This window comes from Argopecten irradians, chromosome 5 (assembly GCF_041381155.1).
Source record: "Argopecten irradians isolate NY chromosome 5, Ai_NY, whole genome shotgun sequence".
In the NCBI taxonomy this organism is placed as follows: domain Eukaryota; kingdom Metazoa; phylum Mollusca; class Bivalvia; order Pectinida; family Pectinidae; genus Argopecten; species Argopecten irradians.
The window spans coordinates 4,503,675-4,525,224 of record NC_091138.1 but is presented as its reverse complement, the minus strand read 5'-3'; the positions used below and the strand labels follow the sequence as shown (position 1 = coordinate 4,525,224).

The 21,550-nt window shown below is 37.3% G+C and overlaps 1 protein-coding gene across 1 annotated transcript in view; it reads left to right on the top strand.

The window, feature by feature from the left end:
• Window positions 1–21,550, top strand: part of LOC138324210 (prominin-1-A-like) — a 59,948-nt gene that overhangs the window by 13,390 nt on the left and 25,008 nt on the right. Inside the window, exons 7-13 of the mRNA XM_069269292.1 lie at window positions 776–855; window positions 2,080–2,156; window positions 2,957–3,103; window positions 12,214–12,340; window positions 12,566–12,666; window positions 14,725–14,806; window positions 15,447–15,596. Of these exons, the coding sequence (XP_069125393.1) occupies window positions 776–855; window positions 2,080–2,156; window positions 2,957–3,103; window positions 12,214–12,340; window positions 12,566–12,666; window positions 14,725–14,806; window positions 15,447–15,596 (764 nt within the window). The remainder of the gene's footprint in view (window positions 1–775; window positions 856–2,079; window positions 2,157–2,956; window positions 3,104–12,213; window positions 12,341–12,565; window positions 12,667–14,724; window positions 14,807–15,446; window positions 15,597–21,550) is intronic.

Here is a 21,550-nt window from a genome sequence, read left to right as displayed (position 1 = left end):
AATATGACAGTAGTCAGTTATAGAATATGACAGAAGTAAGTTATAGAATATGACAGTAGTATCTATAGAATATGACAGTAGTAAGTTATAGAATATGACAGTAGTAAGTTATAGAATATGACAGTAGTCAGTTATAGAATATGACAGAAGTCAGTTATAGAATATGACAGTAGTCAGTTATAGAATATGACAAAGTAAGTCATAAAATATGACAGTAGTATCTATAGAATATGACAGTAGTCAGTTATAGAATATGACAGTTGTAAGTTATAGAATATGACAGTAGTCAGTTATTAGAATATGGCAGTAGTCAGTTATAGAATATGACAGAAGTAAGTTATAGAATATGACAGTAGTCAGTTATAGAATATGACAGTAGTAATATGACAGTAGTAAGTTGTTGAATATGACAAAGTACTTCATTGAAAAACATGTACTTTTAAAAGTAAATCCAAGTTTTATATCAAGGTTATATACCATCCAAAACTTTATTGGAACCATCAAACTAGGCTTGCTGGTGTCATCACCAAGTTGTTCCCTACACAAATCAATTGTACAAACTTGCCCTAAGGGAGATAACTTCTATAGCCTAGGTGTAAAACTGTCTGGTATAAATCTAGGGTAGAAAATATTTGGTATACTATGGTTAAAATATGGAATTTGTGAAGAATTTTATGGTTTTCAAGTAATTTAATTTTCAGTTATAAACAAATGAAAGTATTTATGACTTCCTTTTCAAAAACTGTTTAAAGTTATATTCTGTATAATATTCCAGGTGCAATTAACCAGACAAACTCTATAACCAATGAGGTATCGGGACAGCTCAACACTGTCAACGAAACTGTGCAGCCGTTTGTAAGTATATACTGATCAGATGGGGGCAGACTAGTGGCTGAGGGATTAACATTGAGGGATGTCTTTAGTCCTCAGCAGCTGAGTGGCAGGGCCAATAGAAGCCCATATATGGCATTAACCAAGTAAAGATTGTAGGTTGATGAATTTTCCTCCAGGAACTACTACTATCTATTACCTCTGGAACCCAGCACATCCTTAATAATCCTGGCTGTTAAATACAGTAAAACTCAAACAAACGTTATATGTTCACTGTTTCGCTATGGTAATTCAGTGGCAATCTACCTGACACCCAGGGTATATAATGATAATCAACCCTAAATACAATACTTGACGAAGTATTTAATGTAATATACTGTATATATATAATATGAAATATAATATTATACAAATATAGCATTTTGATGAGGTCGATACATGGTTAATACATGGTTATATCGACCAAAGAAAAAATATTGACCAAGGACGAAGTCCGAGGTCGATATTTTTTCTGTGGTTGATATACCCATGTATTGACCGAAATCAAAATGCTATAATTGTTTTATTATTTTTCTGGATTTTTAACATTTTGAAATGAGTGTGACACTAAATAAGCACGCATTGTAAATTCTGCTTCGTGAAGACAGTTACAATCTCATAATTTTGTAACAAGTTTAGTTTTGAAAAAACATGAAGACAGTATCAATCGATGCACTTCACGCTTTTATTCTGCTTAGTACTCCATTCCGTAAAATAAAAATCGTATACATACAGTAGGATTAGTCTAGGCCTAAAGTTGTTACTATTCTAGGTGGAATTTTAAAAATAAATATCAAACGTATTCACTATTCAATGGCTCCAGATGCTTAATGAATGTTATTCGATTATTTACTACCGTGTTTATGTTGAAAATTTAAAAGTTATCAGCTGGAAGTCATCATCATCTTTGATAGAAACCGAAACATTCAACGTCGTCTGTCACATTTTGTGGTTACGCTTCAAACTCAGGTCATCAGAGCGTTTGTTTCAAAGCGCCAGGAACACGAAGCGTTTTGGTAATGTAGATGATAACGTTATCTAAAAATAACCGTGCAATATACTTTTTCTATAAACTACTTCCGGAAAAATCGTGCAATATAGTTTTTATCGGTGATCACGTGGCAAGTTTTTGACCAATGAGAAGTGACAAAAAATCCAGAAAAATAATAAAATATAATATATATAGCTTTACTGTTGTTGTGATTGCAGGTAGACTCCATCAACAGTAACGTAGCACCACAGCTTATAGACCTTGACTCCTACCTCAAGGAATACGGAGACTACTGGTAAGACTTCTCTTAAACCATGCACAGATTCAAATGATGTTATGGGTTACATGATGTTATGGTCACATCCAGCTACTTGTCACATGACAAACTGTTACAGTATAATGTGGTTTTATATCTGGTGACAAACTGTTACAGTATAATGTAGTTTTATATCTGGTGACAAACTGTTACAGTATAAAGTGGTTTTATATCTGGTGACAAACTGTTACAGAATAAAGTGGTTTTATATCTGGTGACAAACTGTTACAAAATAAAGTGGTTATATATCTGGTGACAAACTGTTACAGTATAAAGTGGTTTAATATCTGGTGACAAACTGTTACAATATAATGTGGTTTTATATCTGGTGACAAACTGTTACAATATAATGTGGTTTTATATCTGGTGACAAACTGTTACAATATAAAGTGGTTTTATATCTGGTGACAAACTGTTACAGTGTAATGTGGTTTTATATCTGGTGACAAACTGTTACAATATAATGTGGTTTTATATCTGGTGACAAACTGTTACAGTATAATGTGGTTTTCTATCTGGTGACAAACTGTTACAGTATAATATGGTTTTCTATCTGGTGACAAACTGTTACAATATAATGTGGTTTTATATCTGGTGACAAACTGTTACAGTATAAAGTGGTTTTATATCTGGTGACAAACTATTACAGTATAATGTGGTTTTCTATCTGGTGACAAACTATTACAGTATAATGTGGTTTTATATCTGGTGACAAACTGTTACAATATAATGTGGTTTTATATCAGGTAACAAACTTTTTTGTTATTGTACATTTACAGGTGGTATGCTGGTATAGCTATTCCATGTGTTGTGATCTTACTCGTTATATTCTACTTTATGGGAATCATGTTTGGTACATTTGGAGATCGGCCCGGCGATGGAGCTCAGTGCTGTAATAAGGGGGCTGGCAGTAATCTCCTTGTATGGTAAGTCAAGCTATAATGTTGTATGGTAAGTCAAGCTGTAACATGTAAGTCAAGCTGTAACATTGTATGGTAAGTCAAGCTGTAACATTGTATGGTAAGTCAAGCTGTAATGTTGTATGGTAAGTCAAGCTGTAACATGTATGGTAGTCAAGCTGTAACATTGTATGGTAAGTCAAGCTGTAACATTGTATGGTAAGTCAAGCTGTAACATTGTATGGTAAGTCAAGCTGTAACATGTATGGTAAGTCAAGCTGTAACATTGTATGGTAAGTCAAGCTGTAACATTGTATGGTAAGTCAAGCTGTAATGTTGTATGGTAAGTCATGCTGTAATGTTGTATGATAAGTCAAGCTGTAACATGGTATGGTAAGTCAAGCTGTAACATTATATGGTAAGTCAAGCTGTAACATTGTATGATAAGTCAAGCTGTAACATTGTATGGTAAGTCAAGCTGTAACATTGTATGTATGTAAGTCAAGCTTAACATTGTATAAGTCAAGCTGTAACATTGTATGGTAAGTCAAGCTGTAACATTGTATGGTAAGTCAAGCTGTAACATTGTAAAGTCAAGCTGTAACATTGTATGGTAAGTCATGCTGTAATGTTGTATGATAAGTCAAGCTGTAACATGTAAGTCAAGCTGTAACATTATATGGTAAGTCAAGCTGTAACATTGTATGGTAAGTCAAGCTGTAACATTGTATGATAAGTCAAGCTATAACATTGTATGGTAAGTCAAGCTGTATCATGGTATGATAAGTCAAGCTGTAAAGTTGTAGGGTAAGTCAAGCTGTAACATTGTATGGTAAGTCTAGTCGTAACATTGTATGGTAAGTCAAGCTGTTAAGTTGTATGGTAAGTCAAGCTGTAACATTGTATGGTAAGTCAAGCTGTAACGTTGTATGGTAAGTCAAGCTGTAACGTTGTATGGTAAGTCAAGCTGTAACGTTGTATGGTAAGTCAAGCTGTAACGTTGTATGGTAAGTCAAGCTGTAACATTGTATGGTAAGTCAAGCTGTAATGTTGTATGGTAAGTCAAGCTGTAACATTGTATGGTAAGTCAAGCTGTAACATTGTATGGTAAGTCAAGCTGTAACATTGTATGGTAAGTCAAGCTGTAACGTTGTATGGTAAGTCAAGCTGTAACGTTGTATGGTAAGTCAAGCTGTAATGTTGTATGGTAAGTCAAGCTGTAACATTGTATGGTAAGTCAAGCTGTATCATGTATGATAAGTCAAACTGTAACGTTGTATGGTAAGTCAAGCTGTAACATTGTATGGTAAGTCAAGCTGTAACATGTAAGTCAAGCTGTAACATTGTATGATAAGTCAAGCTGTAACATTGTATGGTAAGTCAAGCTGTAACATGTAAGTCAAGCTGTAACGTTGTATGGTAAGTCAAGCTGTAATGTTGTATGGTAAGTCAAGCTGTAACGTTGTATGGTAAGTCAAGCTGTAACGTTGTATGGTAAGTCAAGCTGTAACGTTGTATGATAAGTCAAGCTGTAACGTTGTATGGTAAGTCAAGCTGTAATGTTGTATGGTAAGTCAAGCTGTAATGTTGTATGGTAAGTCAAGCTGTAACGTTGTATGGTAAGTCAAGCTGTATCATGGTATGATAAATCAAGCTGTAACGTTGTATGGTAAGTCAAGCTGTAACATTGTATGGTAAGTCAAGCAGTAACATGTAAGTCAAGCTGTAACATTGTATGGTAAGTCAAGTTGTAACATTGTATGATAAGTCAAGCTGTAACATTGTATGGTAAGTCAAGCTGTAACATGTAAGTCAAGCTGTAACATTGTATGGTAAGTCTAGTTGTAACATTGTATGATAAGTCAAGCTGTAACATTGTATGGTAAGTCAAGCTGTAACATGTAAGTCAAGCTGTAACGTTGTATGGTTAGTCAAGCTGTAACATTGTATGGTAAGTCAAGCTGTAACATTGTATGGTAAGTCAAGCTGTCACATTGTATGGTAAGTCAAGCTGTAACATTGTATGGTAAGTCAAGCTGTAACATTGTATGGTAAGTCAAGCTGTAACATGTAAGTCAAGCTGTAACATTGTATGGTAAGTCAAGCTGTAATGTTGTATGGTAAGTCAAGCTGTATCATGGTATGATAAGTCAAGTTGTAACATTGTATGGTAAGTCAAGCTGTATCATGTAAGTCAAGCTGTAACATTGTATGGTAAGTCAAGCTGTAACATTGTATGGTAAGTCAAGCTGTAACATTGTATGGTAAGTCAAGCTGTAATGTTGTATGGTAAGTCAAGCTGTATCATGGTATGATAAGTCAAGCTGTAACATTGTATGGTAAGTCAAGCTGTAACATGTAAGTCAAGCTGTAACATTGTATGGTAAGTCAAGCTGTAACATTGTATGGTAAGTCAAGCTGTAACATTGTATGGTAAGTCAAGCTGTAACATTGTAGTATGGTAAGTCAAGCTGTCACATTGTATGGTAAGTCAAGCTGTATCATGGTATGATAAGTCAAGCTGTAACATGTAAGTCAAGCTATATCATTGTATGATAAGTCAAGCTGTAACATTGTATGGTAAGTCAAGCTGTAACATTGTATGGTAAGTCAAGCTGTAACATTGTATGGTAAGTCAAGCTGTAACATTGTATGGTAAGTCAAGCTGTAACATTGTATGGTAAGTCAAGCTGTATCATGGTATGATAAGTCAAGCTGTAACATTGTATGGTAAGTCAAGCTGTAACATTGTATGGTAAATCAAGCTGTAACGTTGTATGGTAAGTCAAGCTGTAACATTGTATGGTAAGTCAAGCTGTAACATTGTATGGTAAGTCAAGTTGTAATGTTGTATGGTGAGTCAAGCTGTAACGTTGTATGGTAAGTCAAGCTGTATCATGGTATGATAAGTCAAGCTGTAACATTGTATGGTAAGTCAAGCTGTAACATGTAAGTCAAGCTGTAACATTGTATGGTAAGTCAAGCTGTAATGTTGTATGGTAAGTCAAGCTGTAACATTGTATGGTAAGTCAAGCTGTAACATTGTATGGTAAGTCAAGCTGTAACATTGTATGGTAAGTCAAGCTGTAACATTGTATGGTAAGTCAAGCTGTAACATTGTATGGTAAGTCAAGCTGTATCATGGTATGATAGGTAAAGCTGTAATGTTGTATGGTAAGTCAAGCTGTATCATGGTATGATAAGTCAAGCTGTAACGTTGTATGGTAAGTCAAGCTGTAACATTGTATGGTAAGTCAAGCTGTAACATGTAAGTCAAGCTGTAACATTGTATGGTAAGTCAAGCTGTAACGTTGTATGGTAAGTCAAGCTGTAATGTTGTATGGTAAGTCAAGCTGTAATGTTGTATGGTAAGTCAAGCTGTAACGTTGTATGGTAAGTCAAGCTGTATCATGGTATGATAAGTCAAGCTGTAACATTGTATGATAAGTCAAGCTGTAACATTGTATAATAAGTCAAGCTGTAACATTGTATGGTAAGTCAAGCTGTAACATTGTATGGTAAGTCAAGCTGTAACATTGTATGGTAAGTCAAGCTGTATCATGGTATGATAAGTCAAGCTGTAACATTGTATGGTAAGTCAAGCTGTATCATGGTATGATAAGTCAAGCTGTAACATTGTATGGTAAGTCAAGCTGTAACATTGTATGGTAAGTCAAGCTGTAACATTGTATGGTAAGTCAAGCTGTAACATTGTATGGTAAGTCAAGCTGTAACATTGTATGGTAAGTCAAGCTGTAACATGTAAGTCAAGCTGTATCATGGTATGATAAGTCAAGCTGTAATGTTGTATGTCAAGTCAAGCTGTAACATTGTATGGTAAGTCAAGCTGTATCATGGTATGATAAGTCAAGCTGTAACATTGTATGATAAGTCAAGCTGTAACATTGTATGGTAAGTCAAGCTGTAACATGTAAGTCAAGCTGTAACATTGTATGGTAAGTCAAGCTGTAACATTGTATGGTAAGTCAAGCTGTAACATGTAAGTCAAGCTGTAACATTGTATGGTAAGTCAAGCTGTAACATTGTATGGTAAGTCAAGCTGTAACATTGTATGGTAAGTCAAGCTGTCACATTGTATGGTAAGTCAAGCTGTAACATTGTATGGTAAGTCAAGCTGTAACATGTAAGTCAAGCTGTATCATGGTATGATAAGTCAAGCTGTAACGTTGTATGGTAAGTCAAGCTGTAACATTGTATGGTAAGTCAAGCTGTAACATGTAAGTCAAGCTGTAACATTGTATGGTAAGTCAAGCTGTAACATTGTATTGTAAGTCAAGCTGTAATGTTGTATGGTAAGTCAAGCTGTAACATTGTATGATAAGTCAAGCTGTAATGTTGTATGGTAAGTCAAGCTGTATCATGGTATGATAAGTCAAGCTGTAACATTGTATGGTAAGTCAAGCTGTAACGTTGTATGGTAAGTCAAGCTGTAACATTGTATGGTAAGTCAAGCTGTAACATTGTATGGTAAGTCAAGCTGTAACATTGTATGGTAAGTCAAGCTGTAACATTGTATGGTAAGTCAAGCTGTAACATTGTATGGTAAGTCAAGCTGTAACATTGTATGGTAAGTCAAGCTGTATCATGGTATGATAAGTCAAGCTGTAACATTGTATGGTAAGTCAAGCTGTATCATTGTATGGTAAGTCAAGCTGTAACATTGTATGGTAAGTCAAGCTGTAACATTGTATGGTAAGTCAAGCTGTAACATTGTATGGTAAGTCAAGCTGTAACATTGTATGGTAAGTCAAGCTGTAACATGTAAGTCAAGCTGTATCATGGTATGATAAGTCAAGCTGTAACGTTGTATGGTAAGTCAAGCTGTAACATTGTATGGTAAGTCAAGCTGTAACATTGTATGGTAAGTCAAGCTGTAACATTGTATGGTAAGTCAAGCTGTATCATGGTATGATAAGTCAAGCTGTAACATTGTATGGTAAGTCAAGCTGTATCATGGTATGATAAGTCAAGCTGTAACATTGTATGGTAAGTCAAGCTGTAACATTTAATGATAAGTCAAGCTGTAACATTGTATGATAAGTCAAGCTGTAACATTGTATGGTAAGTCAAGCTGTAACATGTAAGTCAAGCTGTATCATGGTATGATAAGTCAAGCTGTAACATTGTATGGTAAGTCAAGCTGTAACATGTAAGTCAAGCTGTAACATTGTATGGTAAGTCAAGCTGTAACATTGTATGGTAAGTCAAGCTGTAACATTGTATGGTAAGTCAAGCTGTAACATTGTATGGTAAGTCAAGCTGTAACATTGTATGGTAAGTCAAGCTGTAACATGTAAGTCAAGCTGTATCATGGTATGATAAGTCAAGCTGTAACGTTGTATGGTAAGTCAAGCTGTAACATTGTATGGTAAGTCAAGCTGTAACATGTAAGTCAAGCTGTAACATTGTATGGTAAGTCAAGCTGTAACATTGTATTGTAAGTCAAGCTGTAATGTTGTATGGTAAGTCAAGCTGTAACATTGTATGATAAGTCAAGCTGTAATGTTGTATGGTAAGTCAAGCTGTATCATGGTATGATAAGTCAAGCTGTAACATTGTATGGTAAGTCAAGCTGTAACGTTGTATGGTAAGTCAAGCTGTAACATTGTATGGTAAGTCAAGCTGTAACATTGTATGGTAAGTCAAGCTGTAACATTGTAAGTCAAGCTGTAACATTGTATGTAGTCAAGCTGTAACATTGTATGGTAAGTCAAGCTGTAACATTGTATGGTAAGTCAAGCTGTAACATTGTATGGTAAGTCAAGCTGTAACATTGTATGGTAAGTCAAGCTGTAACATTGTATGGTAAGTCAAGCTGTAACATTGTATGGTAAGTCAAGCTGTATCATGGTATGATAAGTCAAGCTGTAACATTGTATGGTAAGTCAAGCTGTATCATGGTATGATAAGTCAAGCTGTAACATTGTATGGTAAGTCAAGCTGTAACATTGTATGGTAAGTCAAGCTGTAACGTTGTATGGTAAGTCATGCTGTAACATTGTATGTCAAGTCAAGCTGTAGCATTGTATGTCAAGTCAAGCAGTAACATATAAGTCAAGCTGTATTATGGTATGATAAGTCAAGCTGTAACATTGTATGATAAGTCAAGCTGTAATGTTGTATGGTAAGTCAAGCTGTATCATGGTATGATAAGTCAAGCTGTAACACGTAAGTCAAGCTGTATCATGGTATGATAAGTCAAGCTGTAATGTTGTATGGTAAGTCAAGCTGTATCATGGTATGATAAGTCAAGCTGTAACATGTAAGTCAAGCTGTATCATGGTATGATAAGTCAAGCTGTAACATTGTATGGTAAGTCAAGCTGTAACATGTAAGTCAAGCTGTAACATTGTATGGTAAGTCAAGCTGTAACATGTAAGTCAAGCTGTAACATTGTATGGTAAGTCAAGCTTTAACATTGTATGGTAAGTCAAGCTGTAACATTATATGGTAAGTCAAGCTGTAACATGTAAGTCAAGCTGTATCATGGTATGATAAGTCAAGCTGTAACGTTGTATGGTAAGTCAAGCTGTAACATTGTATGGTAAGTCAAGCTGTAACATGTAAGTCAAGCTGTAACATTGTATGGTAAGTCAAGCTGTAACACTGTATTGTAAGTCAAGCTGTAACATTGTATGGTAAGTCAAGCTGTAACATTGTATGATAAGTCAAGCTGTAACGTTGTATGGTAAGTCATGCTGTAACATTGTATGGTAAGTCATGCTGTAACATTGTATGGTAAGTCAAGCTGTAACATTGTATGGTAAGTCAAGCTGTAACATTGTATGGTAAGTCAAGCTGCATCATGGTATGATAAGTCAAGCTGCATCATGGTATGATAAGTCAAGCTGTAATGTTTTATGGTAAGTCAAGCTGTATCATGGTATGTCAAGTCAAGCTGTAACATTGTATGTCAAGTCAAGCTGTAACATGTAAGTCAAGCTGTATTATGGTATGATAAGTCAAGCTGTAACATTGTATGGTAAGTCAAGCTGTAATGTTGTATGGTAAGTCAAGCTGTAACATTGTATGGTAAGTCAAGCTGTAACATGTAAGTCAAGCTGTAACATTGTATGGTAAGTCAAGCTGTAACATTGTATGGTAAGTCAAGCTGTATCATGGTATGATAAGTCAAGCTGTAACATTGTATGGTAAGTCAAGCTGTAACATTGTATGGTAAGTCAAGCTGTAACGTTGTATGGTAAGTCAAGCTGTATCATGGTATGATAAGTCAAGCTGTAACATTGTATGGTAAGTCAAGCTGTAACATGTAAGTCAAGCTGTAACATTGTATGGTAAGTCAAGCTGTAACATTGTGGTAAGTCAAGCTGTAACATTGTATGGTAAGTCAAGCTGTAACATTGTATGGTAAGTCAAGCTGTAACATTATATGGTAAGTCAAGCTGTAACATGTAAGTCAAGCTGTATCATGGTATGATAAGTCAAGCTGTAACGTTGTATGGTAAGTCAAGCTGTAACATTGTATGGTAAGTCAAGCTGTAACATGGTATGATAAGTCAAGCTGTAACATTGTATGGTAAGTCAAGCTGTATCATGGTATGATAAGTCAAGCTGTAACATTGTATGGTAAGTCAAGCTGTAACGTTGTATGGTAAGTCAAGCTGTAACATTGTATGGTAAGTCAAGCTGTAACATTGTATGGTAAGTCAAGCTGTAACATTGTATGGTAAGTCAAGCTGTAACATTGTATGGTAAGTCAAGCTGTAACATTGTATGGTAAGTCAAGCTGTATCATGGTATGATAAGTCAAGCTGTAACGTTGTATGGTAAGTCAAGCTGTAACATTGTATGGTAAGTCAAGCTGTAACATTGTATGGTAAGTCAAGCTGTAACATTGTATGGTAAGTCAAGCTGTAACATGTAAGTCAAGCTGTAATGTTGTATGATAAGTCAAGCTGTAATGTTGTATGGTAAGTCAAGCTGTAACATTGTATGGTAAGTCATGCTGTAACATTGTATGGTAAGTCAAGCTGTAACATTGTATGGTAAGTCAAGCTGTAACATTGTATGGTAAGTCAAGCTGCATCATGGTATGATAAGTCAAGCTGCATCATGGTATGATAAGTCAAGCTGTAATGTTTTATGGTAAGTCAAGCTGTAACGTTGTATGGTAAGTCAAGCTGTAACATTGTATGGTAAGTCAAGCTGTAACGTTGTATGGTAAGTCAAGCTGTAACATTGTATGGTAAGTCAAGCTGTAACATTGTATGATAAGTCAAGCTGTAACGTTGTATGGTAAGTCAAGCTGTAATGTTGTATGGTAAGTCATGCTGTAACGTTGTATGGTAAGTCAAGCTATAATGTTGTATGGTAAGTCAAGCTGTAACATTGTATTGTAAGTCAAGATGTAATGTTGAATGTTAAGTCAAGCTGTGACATTGTATGGTAAGTCTAGCTGTAACGTTGTATTGTAAGTCAAGCTGTGACATTGTATGGTAAGTCAAGCTGTAACGTTGTATTGTAAGTCAAGCTGTAACGTTGTATTGTAAGTCAAGCTGTAACATTGTATGGTAAGTCAAGCTGTAACGTTGTATGGTAAGTCAAGCTGTAACGTTGTATGGTAAGTCAAGCTGTAATGTTGTATGGTAAGTCAAGCTGTAATGTTGTATGGTAAGTCAAGCTGTAATGTTGTATGGTAAGTCAAGCTGTATTGTATCGTAAGTCAAGCTGTATTGTATCGTAAGTCAAGCTGTATTGTATTGTAAGTCAAGCTGTAACATTGTATGGTAAGTCAAGCTGTAATGTTGTATGGTAAGTCAAGCTGTAACATTGTATGGTAAGTCAAGCTGTAACATTGTATGGTAAGTCAAGCTGTATTGAATGGTAAGTCAAGCTGTATTGTATGGTAAGTCATGCTAACATTGTATGGTAAGTCAAGCTGTATTGTATGGTAAGTCAAGCTGTATTGTATGGTAAGTCAAGCTGTAAACTGACCTTTAATTCAAGACTGTTTAGGTTAAGCAAACTTTGTATACATGTTCCTTAAAGGTCTGATGCCTTATATTGATTGTACAGCAGGCTAAGCTGAGTGACTATTGTTTAAATGTTGTGCCTCTGTTAATGATTATTTTACACACGCCTTTTGATTTTACCAGTGGTGTAGTATGGTCCTTCCTTTTCGCCTCCATCCTCATGTTGATTGTCCTCATACTGTTCCTGCTGGGAGGGAGCATGTACGGTATTGTGTGTCGTGAATTCAACAACGGAGTGGAAAATGTCCAGGTAATATATAGCCTAATTACTCTTGGTATAACCTCAGTAAATATATAAAACCTTTTATAGCCTTCTGATGATAAGTTGATACATGCTCTCAGATACCTGATAAGGATAAATTGTTATGTAATTAATTATTTACCACCAATGATATTGGCCCAACATTTTATGTCAATCATTGATTTCTTGATTTGATACATTTTGCAGAATGTTAAGACCACATTTATATTGTAGCTTTATGAGCCAGTGGTGGATGAGGTGTTACACATTCGGATCAGTAAACTGCTGTACGGAGATAATGCACCGGCCAATCTCACCCTGGGCAGTATACTCAAGTAAGGTCATAAAGGACAAATGGGATTTAATATATTGAGACTGGTGTGATAAACACCTATGTAAGGTAGGTCAGGCGTGACAGTGACACCTAGGACAGGTGTGACAGTGACACCTAGAACAGGTGTGACATTGACACCTAGGACAGGTGTGACAGTGACATCTAAGACAGGTGTGACAGTAACACCTAGGACAGGTGTGACAGTGACACCTAGGTAAGGTGTGAAGTGACACCTAAGTCAGGTGTGACATCTAGGCCAGGTGTGACAGTGACACCTAGGTCAGGTGTGACAGTGACACCTAGGTCAGGTGTGAAGTGACACCTAGGTCAGGTGTGACATCTAGGACAGGTGTGACAGTGACACCTAGGTCAGGTGTGACAGTGACACCTAGGTCAGGTTTGACAGTGACACCTAGAACAGGTGTGACAGTGACACCTAGGACAGGTGTGACAATGACACCTAGGACAGGTGTGACAGTGACACCTAGGACAGGTGTGACATCGGTCAGGTGTGACAGTGACACCTAGGTCAGGTGTGACAGTGACATCTAGGACAGGTGTGACAGTGACACCTAGGACAGATGTGACAGTGACACCTAGGACAGATGTGACATCTAGGTCAGGTGTGACAGTGACACCTAGGACAGGTGTGACAGTGACACCTAGGACAGGTGTGACAGTGACATCTAGGACAGGTGTGACAGTGATACCTAGGACAGGTGTGACAGTGACGCCTAGGTCAGGTGTGACAGTGACATCTAGGATAGGTGTGACATCTAGGTCAGGTGTGACAGTGACACCTAGGACAGGTGTGACAGTGACACCTAGGACAGGTGTGACAGTGACACCTAGGACAGGTGTGACATGACACCTAGGACAGGTGTGACAGTGACACCTAGGACAGGTGTGACAGTGACACCTAGGACAGGTGTGACAGTGACACCTAGGACAGGTGTGACAGTGACACCTAGGACAGGTGTGACAGTGACACCTAGGACAGGTGTGACATCTAGGTCAGGTGTGACAGTGACACCTAGGACAGGTGTGGCATCTAAGACAGGTGTGACATCTAAGACAGGTGTGACAGTGACACTTAGGACAGGTGTGACAGTGACACCTAGGACAGGTGTGACAGTGACACCTAGGACAGGTGTGACAGTGACACCTAGGACAGGTGTGACATCTAGGTCAGGTGTGACAGTGACACCTAGGACAGGTGTGGCATCTAAGACAGGTGTGACATCTAAGACAGGTGTGACAGTGACACTTAGGACAGGTGTGACAGTGACACCTAGGACAGGTGTGACAGTGACACCTAGGACAGTTGTGACAGTGACACCTAGGACAGGTGTGACAGCGACACCTAGGACAGTTGTGACAGTGACACCTAGGACAGGTGTGACATCTAGGTCAGGTGTGACAGTGACACCTAGGACAGGTGTGGCATTTAAGACAGGTGTGACATCTAAGACAGGTGTGACAGTGACACTCAGGACAGGTGTGACAGTGACACCTAGGACAGATGTGACAATGACACCTAGGACAGGCGTGACATCTAGGTCAGGTGTGACAGTGATACCTAGGACAGGTGTGACAGTGACACCTAGGACAGGTGTGACAGTGACACCTAGGACAGGTGTGACAGTGACGCCTAGGACAGATGTGACAGTGACGCCTAGGACAGGTGTGACAGTGACTCCTAGGACAGGTGTGACAGTGAAGCCTAGGACAGGTGTGACAGTGACATCTAGGACAGGTGTGACAGTGACACCTAGGACAGGTCTGACAGTGACACCTAGGACAGTGTGACATCTAGGTCAGGTGTGACAGTGATATCTAGGACAGGTGTAACATTTAAGACATGTGTGACATCTAAGACAGATGTGACAGTGACACCTAGGTCAGGTGTGACAATGACACCTAGGACAGGTGTGACAGTGACACCTAGGACAGGTGTGACAGTGACACCTAGGACAGGTGTTACATCTAGGTCAGGTGTGACAGTGATGCCTTGTTGGCTACTTCCTTCATTTATGATGCAGTGTTTTATCTATTGCAGTGACTGTAAAAACAACATGGCCCTATATACAGCTGTCAAATTGAAGCACCTTTTTGATCTGGATTCCCTCCTCAACACCTCGGTGAGTACACACACATTCAATATTATAATGAAATGTTGAGTATTATGCAAATATGAATCTAACCATGCCAGTATACACAAACCTGTTTGTAATGGTTTTATATATGCAAATGATAGTTGAAGGCATATATTGAAAAACATTAACATTCCTAGAATATTTGTTCTTAATACTTTTTAGATTATTTTTTATATTTTTTATCTAGATCTATTGTGCCACAACATTAAATATCCTGTCTGCTTCCCATCACATTGGTGATTTTATGAACAAATTAAATCTCAGTTAGAAACATCAACAAATACCAGAAACTCCTTTGATTAGAGACAGAATTGTCTCCCTTGACACTGCCTCACTTTTGGCCTGGAGTTACACACTTGGCCCATGGGCGAGACACACAATAGCCTATAAAAGTGTCCGTTTCTGCTTAGCATAAAGAGAATGGAATGACTCATTTGCTGTTCTGCTGTCACAACAAGACACAACACAAACATAATTCAGCCACCAAGAATACACACACACTTCACACCGCATACATGGGAGGCCATCCTTAAATGGCCCTGACTGTTAATAGGATGATAATCTCTTCCAAATAACAATAGCATTGTATGTGGGTTTGGCTGAGTAAAGATTGATGTTATTGCAGGCGGTCACTAATGAGATCGACAGTGTGATGGGTACTGCTCTCCCAAGCCTTGGTAGTATCAACATCATACCCACAGAGCTACAGACTCAACTTGATGAATTCTCCAACTCCGGCGTGGACACCATCAACTTTGACAAGTACACAACTGAGGTGAGTATACAGTCTCCTCTCCCTCACTTTGTGGGAGTTGCCAGTTAGATCATGTCTAATCGAGAATTCAATTGTTCTCTTCTCTCCCTCCTCTTACCTCGTAGTTCTTCTTATTTCACTCATTTATTTATTAATTAAATATTTAATTTAATTTATTAATAGAAAAAAGGCCAAAAAAAATTTAAATAGGGAGAATGAATATCCAAATTGAATCATACATGTATTTAACAATGTGACTACTACTAAATACAACTTAAACGATCTTCATCTAAACCAGATCACCATAACAGCGTAATTATCATATCTTGATCTGAACGAGACCACCATAACAGTGTAATTATCAGATCTTCATCTATACAAGACCACCATAACAGTGTAATTATCAGATCTTCATCTGAACGAGACCACCATAACAGTGTAATTATCATATCTTGATCTGTACGAGACCACAATAACAGCGTAATTATCAGATCTTGATCTGAACGATACCACCATAACAGTGTAATTATCAGATCTTGATCTGAACGAGACCACCATAACAGCGTAATTATCAGATCTTCATCTAAACAAGACCACCATAACAGTGTAATTATCAGATCTTGATCTAACCGAGACCACCATAGCAGCGTAATTATCATATCTTGATCTGAACGAGACCACCATAGCAGTGTAATAATCAGATCTTCATCTAAACAAGACCAACAAAACAGTGTAATTATCAGATCTTGATCTGAACAAGACCAACATAACAGTGTAATTATCATATCTTGATCTGAACAAGACCACCATAAGAGTATAATTATCAGATCTTGATCTGAACGAGACCACCATAACAGCGTACTTATCAGATCTTCATCTGAACGAGACCACCATAGCAGTGTAATTATCAGATCTTGATCTGAAGGAAACCACCATAACAGTGTAATTATCAGATCTTGATCTGAACGAGACCACCATAACAGTGTAATTATCATATCTTGATCTGAACAAGACCACAATAACAGCGTAATTATCAGATCTTCATCTATATAAGACCAAGATAACAGTGTAATTATCATATCTTGATCTGAACGAGACCACCATAACAGGGTAATTATCAGATCTTCATCTATACAAGACCACAATAACAGTGTAATTATCATATCTTGATCTGAACGAGACCACCATAACAGCGTAATTATCAGATCTTGATCTGAACGAGACCACCATAACAGTGTAATTATCAGATCTTGATCTGAACGAGACCACCATAACAGCGTAATTATCAGATCTTGATCTGAACGAGACCACCATAACAGTGTTATTATCATATCTTGATCTGAACGAGACCACCATAACAGCGTACTTATCAGATCTCATCTGACGAGACCACCATAAAAGCGTAATTATCAGATCTTGATCTGAACGAGACCACCATAACAGCGTAATTATCAGATCTTGATCTGAACGAGACCACCATAACAGCGTAATTATCAGATCTTGATCTGAACGAGACCACCATAACAGCGTAATTATCAGATCTTGATCTGAACGAGACCACCATAACAGCGTAATTATCAGATCTTGATCTGAACGAGACCACCATAACAGCGTAATTATCAGATCTTGATCTGAACGAGACCACCATAACAGCGTAATTATCAGATCTTGATCAGAACGAGACCACCATAACAGTGTAATTATCATGTCTTGATCTGAACGAGACCACCATAACAGCGTAATTATCAGATCTTGATCTGAACGAGACCACCATAACAGCGTAATTATCAGATCTTGATCTGAACGAGACCACCATAGCAGCGTAATTATCAGATCTTGATCTGAACGAGACCACCATAACAGCGTAATAATCAGATCTTGATCTGAACGAGACCACCATAACAGTGTTATTATCATATCTTGATCTGAACAAGACCACAATAACAGCGTAATTATCAGATCTTGATCTGAACGAGACCACAATAACAGCGTAATTATCAGATTTTTATCTGAACGAGATCACCAAAAAACAGTGTAATTATCAGATCTTCATCTATACAAGACCACCATAACAGTGTAATTATCAGATCTTGATCTGAATGAGACCACCATAACAGCGTAATTATCAGATCTTCATCTAAACAAGACCACCATAACAGTGTAATTATCAGATCTTGATCTGAACGAGACCACCATAACAGCGTACTTATCAGATCTTCATCTGAACGAGACCACCATAGCAGTGTAATTATCAGATCTTGATCTGAACGAAACCACCATAACAGTGTAATTATCAGATCTTGATCTAACCGAGACCACCATAACAGTGTAATTATCATATCTTGATCTGAACAAGACCACAATAACAGCGTAATTATCAGATCTTCATCTATACAAGACCAAGATAACAGTGTAATTATCATATCTTGATCTGAACGAGACCACCATAACAGGGTAATTATCAGATCTTCATCTATACAAGACCACAATAACAGTGTAATTATCATATCTTGATCTGAACGAGACCACCATAACAGCGTAATTATCAGATCTTGATCTGAACGAGACCACCATAACAGGGTAATTATCAGATCTTGATCTGAACGAGACCACCATAACAGCGTAATTATCAGATCTTGATCTGAACGAGACCACCATAACAGTGTAATTATCATATCTTGATCTGAACGAGACCACCATAACAGCGTACTTATCAGATCTTCATCTGAACAAGACCACCATAACAGTATAATTATCAGATCTTGATCTGAACGAGACCACCATAACAGTGTAATTATCAGATCTTGATCTGAACGAGACCACCATAACAGCGTAATTATCAGATCTTGATCTGAACGAGACCACCATAACAGTGTAATTATCAGATCTTGATCTGAACGAGACCACCATAACAGTGTAATTATCATATCTTGATCTGAACGAGACCACCATAACAGCGTAATTATCAGATCTTGATCAGAACGAGACCACAATAACAGCGTAATTATCAGATCTTGATCTGAACGAGACCACCATAGCAGTGTAATTATCAGATCTTGATCTGAACAAGACCACCATAACAGTGTAATTATCAGATCTTGATCTGAACGAGACCACCATAACAGCGTAATTATCAGATCTTGATCTGAACGATACCACCATAACAGTGTAATTATCAGATCTTGATCTGAATGATACCACCATAACAGCGTAATAATCAGATCTTGATCTGAACGAGACCACCATAACAGTGTTATTATCATATCTTGATCTGAACAAGACCACAATAACAGCGTAATTATCAGATCTTCATCTATACAAGACCAAGATAACAGTGTAATTATCATATCTTGATCTGAACGAGACCACAATAACAGGGTAATTATCAGATCTTCAATCTAAATGAGATCACAATAACAACATAATTATCAGATTTTTATCTGAATTATACCACTATAACAGCGTAATTATCAGATTTTTATCTGAACGAGATCACCAAAAAACAGTGTAATTATCAGATCTTCATCTGAACAAGACCACCATAACAGCGTAATTATCAGATCTTGATCTGAATGAGACCACCATAATGTGTAATTATCAGATCTTGATCTGAACGAGACCACCATAACAGTGTAATTATCATATCTTGATTTGAACGAGACCACAATAACAGCGTAATTATCAGATCTTGATCTGAACGATACCACCATAACAGTGTAATTATCAGATCTTGATCTGAACGAGACCACCATAACAGCGTAATTATCAGATCTTCATCTAAACAAGACCACCATAACAGTGTAATTATCAGATCTTGATCTAACCGAGACCACCATAGCAGCGTAATTATCATATCTTGATCTGAACGAGACCACCATAGCAGTGTAATTATCAGATCTTCATCTAAACAAGACCAACAAAACAGTGTAATTATCAGATCTTGATCTGAACAAGACCAACATAACAGTGTAATTATCATATCTTGATCTGAACAAGACCACCATAAGAGTATAATTATCAGATCTTGATCTGAACGAGACCACCATAACAGCGTACTTATCAGATCTTCATCTGAACGAGACCACCATAGCAGTGTAATTATCAGATCTTGATCTGAACGAAACCACCATAACAGTGTAATTATCAGATCTTGATCTGAACGAGACCACCATAACAGTGTAATTATCATATCTTGATCTGAACAAGACCACAATAACAGCGTAATTATCAGATCTTCATCTATATAAGACCAAGAGATAACAGTGTAATTATCATATCTTGATCTGAACGAGACCACCATAACAGGGTAATTATCAGATCTTCATCTATACAAGACCACAATAACAGTGTAATTATCATATCTTGATCTGAACGAGACCACCATAACAGCGTAATTATCAGATCTTGATCTGAACGAGACCACCATAACAGTGTAATTATCAGATCTTGATCTGAACGAGACCACCATAACAGCGTAATTATCAGATCTTGATCTGAACGAGACCACCATAACAGTGTAATTATCATATCTTGATCTGAACGAGACCACCATAACAGCGTACTTATCAGATCTCATCTGACGAGACCACCATAAAAGCGTAATTATCAGATCTTGATCTGAACGAGACCACCATAACAGCGTAATTATCAGATCTTGATCTGAACGAGACCACCATAACAGCGTAATTATCAGATCTTGATCTGAACGAGACCACCATAACAGCGTAATTATCAGATCTTGATCTGAATGAGACCACCATAACAGCGTAATTATCAGATCTTGATCTGAATGAGACCACCATAGCAGCGTAATTATCAGATCTTGATCTGAACGAGACCACCATAACAGCGTAATTATCAGATCTTGATCAGAACGAGACCACCATAACAGTGTAATTATCATGTCTTGATCTGAACGAGACCACCATAACAGCGTAATTATCAGATCTTGATCTGAACGAGACCACCATAACAGCGTAATTATCAGATCTTGATCTGAATGAGACCACCATAGCAGCGTAATTATCAGATCTTGATCTGAACAAGACCAACATAACAGTGTAATTATCAGATCTTGATCTGAACGAGACCACCATAACAGTGTTATTATCATATCTTGATCTGAACAAGACCACAATAACAGCGTATTTATCAGATCTTGATCTGAACGAGACCACAATAACAGCGTAATTATCAGATTTTTATCTGAACGAGATCACCAAAAAACAGTGTAATTATCAGATCTTCATCTATACAAGACCACCATAACAGTGTAATTATCAGATCTTGATCTGAATGAGACCACCATAACAGCGTAATTATCAGATCTTCATCTAAACAAGACCACCATAACAGTGTAATTATCAGATCTTGATCTGAACGAGACCACCATAACAGCGTACTTATCAGATCTTCATCTGAACGAGACCACCATAGCAGTGTAATTATCAGATCTTGATCTGAACGAAACCACCATAACAGTGTAATTATCAGATCTTGATCTAACCGAGACCACCATAACAGTGTAATTATCATATCTTGATCTGAACAAGACCACAATAACAGCGTAATTATCAGATCTTCATCTATACAAGACCAAGATAACAGTGTAATTATCATATCTTGATCTGAACGAGACCACCATAAAAGGGTAATTATCAGATCTTCATCTATACAAGACCACAATAACAGTGTAATTATCATATCTTGATCTGAATGAGACCACCATAACAGCGTAATTATCAGATCTTGATCTGAACGAGACCACCATAACAGGGTAATTATCAGATCTTGATCTGAACGAGACCACCATAACAGCGTAATTATCAGATCTTGATCTGAACGAGACAACCATAACAGTGTAATTATCATATCTTGATCTGAACGAGACCACCATAACAGCGTACTTATCAGATCTTCATCTGAACAAGACCACCATAACAGTATAATTATCAGATCTTGATCTGAACGAGACC